Raw genomic sequence first — 11,919 nt, forward strand, 5'->3', positions numbered from 1 at the left:
TGATTGATCCATGATTCATTATTTTCTGCTGATTTATGGGTGCTAAATTGATATTTTTGATGTTTTTATATAAAAAAAATTAAAAATCCGAACACAATTTCAATAGATTTTTTAACGCTTTCTGGCGATAAGTGGATTCTTAAACCCCCTTTAGATCCGTCCCTATTAGTTGGGTAAAACACATGCAATATTTGGTTGAGAAAATTTTTGTGTAAAATTAGAAGTTGGAAAAAGGTGCAAATTTAGACTTAACATTTTTGAAGCATTACAGATTTAGCCTTAAGGAATGAAGTGTTGCAAATTTAACCCTAATATTTTAGCCTTACATTACCGAAAATTTGAAAAAATTAGTTTTTTTTGTAACATGAAAAAATTAGTTTTATTGTTATTTAAATGTCATATTAGACATTCTAAACAAGTTTATCGATAAACTGGACCAGTTTTTACATTTTTGGTTGGTTATTTATAGGCTGAATACATCATTTGCCCCCTGAACTTGTCCAAAAAGTTTGATTGGCTCCTAAATTTTCAAAATATCCCAATAGCCTTCTCAACTTGCATAAAATGTTCAGTTAGCCCTCTGAACTTGCATAAAATGTAATAAATTGATCACTCGATCGCAAAAAAAGTAAGTGAAACGTGGAAGATATATTCCACGTATTTTAGAATGTTATTACATAATTCAAAAATAGATTAAAAATGAAGTTATTACTTGCTCAACTATAAAACTTGTCTTCTCTAATATTAGAACTGCATACCCCGATTTTGATCATTTTACTTTTTTTAAGACTCGTGCAATACATCTGTCGTATTTAATTTATATTTTTACAACCAAGTGATCAATTGATTATATTTTACGCAAGTTTAGAGGGTTAACTGAATATTTTACGCAAGTTAAGGAAGCTACCAGCACATTTTGAAAGTTCAGATAGTCAATCAAGCTTTTTCAACAAGTTCAGAGGGCAAATGATGTTTATAACTACGTTAGTAGGGCAATAAACATTTTAGACTTATGGACAAAAAAGAAATTGTGATTAACTTGTATGTTGCATCAAACCAGTTTTTCCAAAATTTCTTTAATGTCTTGCTGGAATTGATTTTTTAAAAATTGGTATGGTTAAATTTGGTTCATACATTAGGATCAAATATGAACATCAACAAAAAAAAAAAAAAAGTAGGGTCCAATTTGGCAATTATCACATTTTTATTTTTATTTTACTTTTCCCTGAAAAAAACTTCAAAAAATGAAAAATATATGGAATGTGGGAAGCACAGAGCAAGCAAGAGTGGTGGTATTTGCAAAGCAAATGTGTGAGGAGAAGCAAAACCCTTAATTTCATCAATTTGTTCTCGTATCCTTCATTTTCTGCCTCTCTTCCTCCTCATCTCCGTTGAGATAATCTAGAAAGCAACAAGGAAACAAGTGGATTTTGTTTGATTTACATGGATGCATCATGCATGGGGGAGGGTTTCCGATGCAACAGATGCTGAGATTTTGAGACTCTATCGGAAATATTCGAATTTCCGAACACATCGCTTCCTTTCCTTTCTGCGACGGCGCCGGAGAAAGATAGATTATCTCAAAGATGAGGTGCATTGCTTGAACGGAGACCAATTTTAAGGTGCTTACTCTTTCACCTTCCTTCCATTACTTATCGCAATTTCAGATCTATTTCATTTTTAATTTTTTCATCTGATTTGTCCTTAAATTACTACTTATAATCAATTTTCATCAAATCTAAAGGCGGATAAAAAGGAATTTGTGATAATAACAAACACAAACAGTTTCCTAATTCATCTAGGATTCGATTTTCTTTTCTTAACTGTAAAATTTCACTAACCTATTTACGATTTCAATTTTTAATAAATCTATATCTTCTCTCTCTCGGAAATCAAATCAATCTTACACTAGAACACAGATTTGAAATCCTCATCCTACTCTGAATTTGTTTCGTCCCTGCATACTTATATATACCTGGTATTTTTTTAGTTTATCTCATCAATTACGAATTTTACTACATCAATTATGACTATGGCGAAATTAATACTGTTCTGTTTCTGCTTTTTAATTTGTTTAGCACCAACTGAATCCCGTAGACTTTCGAGCAAACATTGTCACGGTACTAAATTCTACAATGTTGTTGATTTTGGTGCTGTGGGTGATGGCATTAGGGATGATACTCAGGCATTTCAAGCAGCTTGGAGTGCCACATGTAGCTCGTCGTGTTCAGCAACTATGTATGTTCCGAATCGGAGAAAATATTTGCTGCAACCTATCACTTTTTCTGGTGCTTGTAGATCAAAAGATATCAGTGTCCAAGTAAATGAGCTTAAACCCTCTTTTTCTTTAGTTTTTTCAAGTATCTTGATTCAGCGACCTTTTTATCGTGGTATGCGGCTATTTGTTGTTTATAGGCGGCCATATATGTAGTTTGTGTGATATTACAGATAGAAATTGAACTAATAGCACCGGCTAATCCTCATGAATGAGCTTAAACCCTCTTTTTATTTGTTTTTTTCAAGTGTTTTGTTCTGCTTTTCTCTTTTGATTCAGCTCTATGTATGCTCAAAATTATGGTAATTGAGTCGTATATTGTGTTTGTGATTCTTCTTGCTTTTCTTCTTCTAATATCGAGTTCGATGCGTGACATTATAGATAGAAGGTGAACTAATAGCACCACCTAATCCTCATGAATGGGCTTAAACCCTATTTTTATTTGTTTTTTTCAAGTGTTTTACTCTGTTTTTCTCTTTTGATTCAGCTCTATATATATGCTTAACTTTATGGTGATTGAGTCATATATTGTGTTTCATTGTATAGCATAAGTTTGTGATGCTTCTTGCTTTTTTTCTGCTAATATCGAGTTCGATGCGTGACATTAGAGAGATAGATCTAATTGACAAAATCATGTAAGTTTGTGTGTATTCTTCTTGCTTTTCTTATGCTAATATCGAGTTTGATGCGTGACATTACAGATAGAAGGTGAACTAGTAGCACCAGCTAATCCTCATGAATGGATATGCAAGAATAAGAAATGCAAACAATGGATTACATTCGACAAAATCAATGGACTCGTCATCCATGGTTATGGAACTCTCAATGGTCAAGGCACAAATTGGTGGAACTTGGATTGCAAACATAATAAACAGGTCAGCCTAATTTAATTTTAATTATTTGTTTCCGAATTTAGTTTTTTCTTTTTCGAGATTACTAATATCATGTGTAAATTTTTCTATTGCAGCAATGTGGAAAGAAAGCAACGGTATGAAACTGATTACTCTAATTATAATTATGATTTCACTGTTTGTCAATTTAATTAGTAAGATAGCTGAATTTATCTCTTATTTAATACAGGGACTCATAATATCACACTCTGAAAATGTACACATAAAGAACCTAAATTTCAAGGACAGTCCACAAATGCATATAGCATTTGAGAGATCAAATTGGGTTTATGCTTCAAATATCACTATTAATGCTCCATGGGACAGCCCCAATACCGACGGAATTCATCTCCAACATGCTACAAATATTCATATACATGACTCCATTATTAAAACGGGTAATTACTTTAATCATCAATATTATATATTTAATTTATAAATGTATTATCATTATTCTCTAATTTTTGTTAAATTTATCTTACATTTAGGTGATGATTGTATATCAATTAGTGACGGTTCGTCACATGTTGATATTAATAATATCAAATGCGGTCCTGGACATGGAATAAGGTATTATATAAATATTGTATTTGAATTCTCACAAATTAAATATATGTAATAGTTGTTATTTGATTAGTAATTTGTGTTTTAATTAACTTTTATTTATATTTATCCCCTTTTTTTCTTCTTAAAGTATCGGAAGCCTGGGTATACGTGGGAAGGAGGAAAAAGTAGAGTATGTTCATGTTAATAATGTTACATTTGAAGGAACTCAGAACGGGGTTAGAATAAAAACATGGCAGGTTAGTATACTTAACTTTATTAATTATTAATCTTACATAATCTTTTGATAATTTCTCTTATTAATTATCATGATTCTTATAAGTTTATTTTTGGTACAATGCAGGGAGGAAGAGGATTCGCAAGACATATAACATTCGAGCATATAACTTTAAAAAATTCATTAAACCCTATAATTATCGATCAGTATTACTGCCCACATAAGAAATGCGGTGACCATGTAAGTAAATTAATCAATTATTAATTGTGATTAGATATTGATGATTAATATATAATTGTGATTAGTTGATGAAAATGAAATTAATTTGCAGAAATCATCAGCAGTGGAAGTGAGTGATATAAAATACAAGGATATAAAGGGTACTTCAATAGAAAAAGAAGCCGTGAGATTAGCATGCAGTGAAGCAGTCGGATGCAAAGATATTTTAATGGAGGATATCGATATATCCGTCGACTCACATGAATCTCGACATGGAGTTTCTACTGAAAATGCAGTTTCTTATTGTTCTAATGTTCATGGACGTTTTAGCGGCAATATGTTTCCTAGTGTTTCTTGCTTACAGAAAAACTAGGAATTGCTACTCTTTTTTTCATTTTCTAGCTTATTTACTACCTCTATCATATAGTTATAGCCAACTCAATGTAAATATTAGTTTTGTTTTTATCATTTTTTTTATTTGAACAATTGTTTTTATTCTTTTAATTGATATTGTTATTAATTATTTTCTTTTTTATTGCAGTATTTTATTTGTTTATTTTTTTAGTAAAATTTAATTAATTTTGATAATGTATTTAGTATGATATAAAGTAAGACTTAGAATTTCCATCCCATTTTTATATGAAAAATAAAGTTTTGTTGCTTGTTATTTTTGATGTAGAGAATTTTTGTTTGTACAAAATAATAAAGTTCCTCTTTAGCAAATAGCTAATAACTAATTACATTAGTTATTAGCTGATTATTTTTTGATTAGCTGATTTGACTAGTTTATTTGATAAAACATTTATTTCGGGTTAAAGGGTAATAATTAGGGATAAAAATGTTCTCTAAAAAAAATTGAACAATAAGCTAATTGAAAAAGCTCATAAACTCTTTCAAACCTCTTTTCACCAAACACCAGTATTATATATTTGACTAGTTAAAACCTCTAAAGTGACTCAAATTTTTAATTTTACCCCAAAAAAACTCTTGGGTAAATAATTTATTAGTCCCCTAGTTTTTACTTAACAAACTGTTTAGTCCCCTATTTTGAAAAACACATTTTAAGGTCCCTATCTTTTACCAATATTAACCCTATGATCATTTTATCTATTTTTTTTTTATTTTTAACCAACATATCTTAGCTTTTAGAACAACCACAGTACAATACAAGTTGACCAATGTGTTTTTCAAAATTGAAGGACTAAACAGTATGTTAGGTAGAAACTAGGTGACTAATTAATTATATTAAATACTTAACACTCTCACACAAGTAAAACTAATTCTAATTATGTCAAGCCCTATTAAATTATCATTAAAACCGTCTGATGGAAAGAAAAATTTTAGAAACTTCAAGGAAAATAGTTGATAATCAATGTAAATCCTCCTTTTGATATTTAAGAGGGCTTAATGCATATTTACACCCTTAAAGTTGGTAAGTTTTGCCTATTGGCACCTCCAACTTTCAAAATAACCTATTGCACACCTAATGTTAGATTATACATACCTTTTACACACTGATCTGCACTAAAATTATAAAAGGTTGGCGCGTGATTACACTCACAAATCTGATGTGTAAAGTGATGAATCATAAAATGACATGTGGCATATAGTGAGTCCTAATTAAAAAAATTAATTACCGATTATTCTTAATATGAGATTAAAAACTGATTGAATTAGACATTAAGTAAAAGGAGTCCTTTTCCAAGCGCAGATGAATCGACACTATAATTAAGGAAGAGTTTGAGATGATATCCACACTAAGGAAGAATTGCAACTTCAAGAGATCTTAGATTACAACTTTCATTTTTGTTTATATTAGAGTTCGTGATTACAACTTCAGGAGAGCTCAGATTCAAACTAACTTTCTGTTGTTTTTTACTTTGCCCTAAATCGACATTAAGGAAGAATTTGTTGCTGCGAGAAGAGGAGCAAAGATTGTTCAGATTTCCCAATTGCTATAATTAAAGGTTAGTTACTAGCTTTGACACATTATTTGTGTGTGTATTGATACCCATGGTTAGGTAATTTCGTTATAATTAGGAACTTTAAGGTTAGAAATAGAAGTTTGGGTATGACATAGAATAAATTCACATGTCATACTTTTGTTTATATTCCTACATTGCTTTTCATGTAAAATGGTTGTACAATATATATATTTTACAGGTTCAATGGGGACTACAGTGGTAGATGTGAGGTTCCATATAAGGTGTACATTAATTGACAGAGACAAATCTTGTCCAATATATGTTGGGGGTACTGTTGGTGGATTTATGATTGATATAGATAAGTTATCCTATTTTGAATTAGCTGGTTTGGCAGTTGATTTAGGCTCTGAACGTATTGAAGGCATTTACTATAAATGTCTCAATTCATTTGAGCTTTTGAGGACTGATTGTGATGTGTTAAGGTATTTTAGTAAATTTAAGAATGGAGAGAAAGTCGATTTATATGTGGGTGAAGGTGGTAGTGGCTTAATTTCTGCTGAAATTGAAAGGCAAAATGAGGTTGGGAAACAAGATGAAGTTGAAGTTCCTTTTGTATTTGGTGAGGCTGGTGTATATGAAGACAATATTAGGATGATTGATTTTAATAGTGAAATTCAGCCTTGTTTGATTGATCTATCAATGTTGTGTTTTTTACATCCACATGCTGAACGGATCTGCACTTTGTTTGCTTGAGTTTTATTGAACATTGCAGACATTTCAGTATCAACCCTTTGAGTGTTTAAAATTTCACGTTGAGCTTCTTCTTGTTGCAACACTGCTGAGACAGTTTCAACAGAATGAAGCGGACTTTGCAAAAGAAGTTGACTTCTCTGAGCATTATAAGCCACATTAAGGCCATTTAAAAATTGAAATAGTTTTGCCTCTTCCTGGTGTGTATCTATAGCTTTTAGAAGGGCTTTAATCTCATCGGTGGATTCTGTTATCATTGGCAACAAATTCAAGGCATCTAGTTCCTCCCATAACAATCTCATAACAGTATAATATTCATCTATGGATTTGTTGTTCTGTTTTTCATCAAACAGCTCATTACTAAGTCTGGATTTCCTAGATCCATTAGTAAGTGAAAAGCTTTTTTCAAGATTAGTCCAAATATCCTTAGATGTAGTTATAAACATAATAGACTTTTTAATACTAGGAGAAACATTATAAGTTATCTAGCTAATTACCATGTTATTGTAGGTATCCCATATCTCAACTCTGGTGTCATCATCGATTAATCTCTTCACAACACTGATGACAGAACCCAATTTGCATTTTGATGACAGATTTTTCCATGCTCCTTCGCCATGTGCTGTAATCATAGCTACCTTGCACCTTGTCAACAGTTATCGAGCTCGCACCATCTAAAGGATGTAGAAACAGAGGGTTTAACATATCTTGTTGAGTAATCCTGCCGTTTTCCATGGTTAAGGATCAAAAAAGAGAAAGTTTTGATTTTTGGTTAATCAGGGAATTTTCAAATCTACAGATGAGAAGAAGAGATGGAATTTTTTTTGAATGAATCACGAATGATTGATAATGAACAATTAGGATTTTCTGATTCTTCTATGGATCGACCCAGTCTCTGATACCATAATGAGTAAATCCCATGAATCATAATACCAGAAGAATGACAGAATTGATTGTTTCAAATAATTGTTTATTTCATCATGAATCCAAAAAAAGGGCAAACAAAGGCTATAAAGCCAAGAGCAAAACGAAACAGGGCAAATGAGCAAAACAGAAAACCTGTAAAAAAAAAAAAAAAAAAAACTAAAAACTAAACTAAACAGTACTACAAGTAATGAAAATAACCAAATTGGTACCAAAAAAAAATCAACAACCGATTCAACAAAAATAACTTAGAAAAATGATTATGTGGAATTTGAGAAGAAAGAGCAAGCATGAGTGGTTGGTTGGTTTTTGCAAAGCAACCGTGTGAGGAGAAGCAAAACCCTTGATTTCGTCATTTTCTTCTCATATCCTTCATTTCTGCCTCTCTTCCTCTTCTTCTCCGTTTTGATTTACACGGATGGGATGAGTTACCGATGCAACAAATGCCGACATTTTGAGTCACTATCGGAAATATTCGAATTTCCGAACAAATCGCTTCAACAAGTTCAAAATTCAATTAACGGCACCGGAGAAATCTACATTATCTCAAAGATGAGGCTCATCGGAACGGAGACCAATTAATTAAGGTGCTTACTCTTTCACCTTCCTTCCATTACTTATCGCCATTTCATTTTTAACGTTTGATCAAATTTCATCAAATCTAAAGGCGGAAAAGCTAAGACAGAAAATGAATTATAAATAACACAAAGGAATTTCGGAGTATGTTAGATATAGTAGGGAGTCAATGCTCAGTCAGGACTCTTAACAAACACAAACAGTTTCCTAATTCATCTAGGATTCGATTTTCTTTTCTTAACTGTAAAATTTCACTAATCCATTTACGATTTCAATTCAATCTTACACTAGAACATAGATTTGAAATCCTCATCCTACTCTGAATTTGTTTCATCCCTGCATACTTAATATACCTGGTATTACTTAGTTTATTTCATCAATTACGAATTTTACTACATCAATTATGACTATGGCGAAATTAATACTGTTCTGTTTCTGCTTTTTAATTTGTTTAGCATCAACTGAATCCCGTACACTTTCGAGCAAACATTGTCACGGTACTAAATTCTACAATGTTGTTGATTTTGGTGCTGTGGGTGATGGCATTAGGGATGATACTCAGGCATTTCAAGCAGCTTGGAGTGCCACATGTAGCTCGTCGTGTTCAGCAACTATGTATGTTCCGAATCGGAGAAAATATTTGCTGCAACCTATCACTTTTTCTGGTGCTTGTAGATCAAAAGATATCAGTGTCCAAGTAAATGAGCTTAAACCCTCTTTTTCTTTAGTTTTTTCAAGTATCTTGATTCAGCGACCTTTTTATCGTGGTATGCGGCTATTTGTTGTTTATAGGCGGCCATATATGTAGTTTGTGTGATATTACAGATAGAAATTGAACTAATAGCACCGGCTAATCCTCATGAATGAGCTTAAACCCTCTTTTTATTTGTTTTTTTCAAGTGTTTTGTTCTGCTTTTCTCTTTTGATTCAGCTCTATGTATGCTCAAAATTATGGTAATTGAGTCGTATATTGTGTTTGTGATTCTTCTTGCTTTTCTTCTTCTAATATCGAGTTCGATGCGTGACATTATATATAGAAGGTGAACTAATAGCACCACCTAATCCTCATGAATGGGCTTAAACCCTATTTTTATTTGTTTTTTTCAAGTGTTTTACTCTGTTTTTCTCTTTTGATTCAGCTCTATATATATGCTTAACTTTATGGTGATTGAGTCATATATTGTGTTTCATTGTATAGCATAAGTTTGTGATGCTTCTTGCTTTTTTTCTGCTAATATCAAGTTCGATGCGTGACATTAGAGAGATAGATCTAATTGACAAAATCATGTAAGTTTGTGTGTATTCTTCTTGCTTTTCTTATGCTAATATCGAGTTTGATGCGTGACATTACAGATAGAAGGTGAACTAGTAGCACCAGCTAATCCTCATGAATGGATATGCAAGAATAAGAAATGCAAACAATGGATTACATTCGACAAAATCAATGGACTCGTCATCCATGGTTATGGAACTCTCAATGGTCAAGGCACAAATTGGTGGAACTTGGATTGCAAACATAATAAACAGGTCAGCCTAATTTAATTTTAATTATTTGTTTCCGAATTTAGTTTTTTTCTTTTTTGAGATTACTAATATCATGTGTAAATTTTTCTATTGCAGCAATGCGGAAAGAAAGCAACGGTATGAAACTGATTACTCTAATTATAATTATGATTTCACTGTTTGTCCATTTAATTAATAAGATAACTGAATTTATCTCTTATTTATTCATGTACAGGGACTTATAATATCACACTCAGAAAATGTACACATAAAAAACCTAAATTTCAAGGACAGTCCACAAATGCATATAGCATTTGAGAGATCAAATTGGGTTTATGCTTCAAATATCACTATTAACGCTCCATGGGACAGCCCCAATACCGACGGAATTCATCTCCAACATGCTACAAATATTCATATACATGACTCCATTATTAAAACGGGTAATTACTTTAATCATCAATATTATATATTTAATTTCCTTTTACATAAATCATTATTCTCTAATTTTTGTTAAATTTATCTTACATTTAGGTGATGATTGTATATCAATTAGCGACGGTTCGTCACATGTTGATATTAATAATATCAAATGCGGTCCTGGACACGGAATAAGGTATTATATAAATATTGTGTTTGAATTCTCACAAATTATATATATGTATACTTGTTATTTGATTAATAATTTGTGTTTTAATCAACTTTTATTTATATTTATCCTTTTTTTCTTCTTAAAGTATCGGAAGTTTGGGCATATGTCGGAAAGAGGAAAAAGTAGAGTATGTTCATGTTAATAATGTTACATTTGAAGGAACTCAGAACGGGGTTAGAATAAAAACATGGCAGGTTAATATACTTAACTTTATTAATTATTAATCTTTTGATAATTTCTCTCATTACTATTATCCCTAATTATCATGATTCTTATAAGTTTATTTTTGGTATAATGCAGGGAGGAAGAGGATTCGCAAGACATAACATTCGAGCATATAACGTTAAAAAATTCATTAAATCCTATCATTATCGATCAGTATTACTGCCCACATAAGAAATGCGGTGACCATGTAAGTAAATTAATCAATTATTAATTGTGATTAGATATTGATGATTAATATATAATTGTAATTAGTTAATGAAAATGAAATTAATTTGCAGAAATCATCAGCAGTAGAAGTGAGTGATATAAAATACAAGGATATAAAGGGAACGTCAATAGAAAAAGAAGCAGTGAGATTAGCATGCAGTGAAGCTATTGGATGCAAAGATATTTTAATGGAGGATATCGATATATCTGTTGACTCACATGAATCTCGACATGGAGTTTCTACTGAAAATACAGTCTCTTATTGTTCTAATGTTCATGGACGTTTCAGCGGCAATATGTTTCCTAGTGTTTCTTGCTTACAGAAAAATTAGGAATTGCTACTGTTTTTTCATTTTCTAGCTTATTTAGTACCTCTATCATATAGTTTATAGCTAGGATCAAGTCAAACTGTAAATATTAGTTTTGTTTTTATTTTTATTTTATTTGATCAATTGTTTTATTCTTTTAATTGATATTGATATTAATTATTTTCTTTTTTTATTACAGTATCTTATTTGTTTATTTTTTAGTAAAAAAATTAATTAATTGTGATAATGTATTTTAATATGATACTATAAAGTACATTCTATATCAAAATATGAAAAATAAAGTTTTGTTGCTTGTTATTTTTAGGGTTAGGCTATACTTACTTTGTTTTTAACAAAGTAAGTCTTACTTTGTTTTTTCCACCATTGAATGGTGATGAACTTTGACAAAGTAAACTCATCCATTGACAAAGTAAGCATAAAAGATATCTTTTTTTAATATTATGAAATTTATTAAAATCTTTCACTGAGATTTTTTAAATTTGAACGGTTACTTTTGTGAAAATAAGTAATAACTAGTAAATATAACAAAAGAATAAAAAAAAAATTGGACTTCTGATATTCTTACTAATAAAAAATAAAGAATTGATAAAAGCGAACAAAAACTAATGTTAATTGTAAAATATATTTAATATGTGATTATTAATGTAATTTTTTCTTAATAAT

At 30.8% G+C, this 11,919-nt stretch overlaps 1 protein-coding gene and 1 pseudogene across 2 annotated transcripts; both read left to right on the top strand.

Annotated features, from left to right (window-relative positions):
• Positions 1-1,248: 1,248 nt before the first annotated feature.
• Positions 1,249-4,693, top strand: LOC136208348 (polygalacturonase-like). Of its 2 annotated transcripts, none has more exons than XM_065999185.1 (9): positions 1,249-1,622; positions 2,079-2,320; positions 2,977-3,150; positions 3,243-3,263; positions 3,356-3,563; positions 3,654-3,735; positions 3,860-3,968; positions 4,073-4,186; positions 4,278-4,693. In XM_065999185.1, the coding sequence occupies exons 2-9, from the start codon at positions 2,237-2,239 to the stop codon at positions 4,536-4,538; spliced, it is 1,053 nt and encodes a 350-aa protein (XP_065855257.1). In that variant the 5' UTR covers positions 1,249-1,622; positions 2,079-2,236; the 3' UTR covers positions 4,539-4,693. The 2 variants fall into 2 exon arrangements, with proteins under 2 accessions (XP_065855257.1, XP_065855258.1); XM_065999186.1 differs by having other exon boundaries at positions 2,173-2,320.
• Positions 4,694-6,333: 1,640 nt separating this feature from the next.
• Positions 6,334-11,428, top strand: LOC136208188 (probable polygalacturonase At1g80170; annotated as a pseudogene).
• The last annotated feature ends 491 nt before the right edge of the window (positions 11,429-11,919 follow it).

Source organism: Euphorbia lathyris, chromosome 10 (assembly GCF_963576675.1).
Source record: "Euphorbia lathyris chromosome 10, ddEupLath1.1, whole genome shotgun sequence".
Taxonomy (NCBI): domain Eukaryota; kingdom Viridiplantae; phylum Streptophyta; class Magnoliopsida; order Malpighiales; family Euphorbiaceae; genus Euphorbia; species Euphorbia lathyris.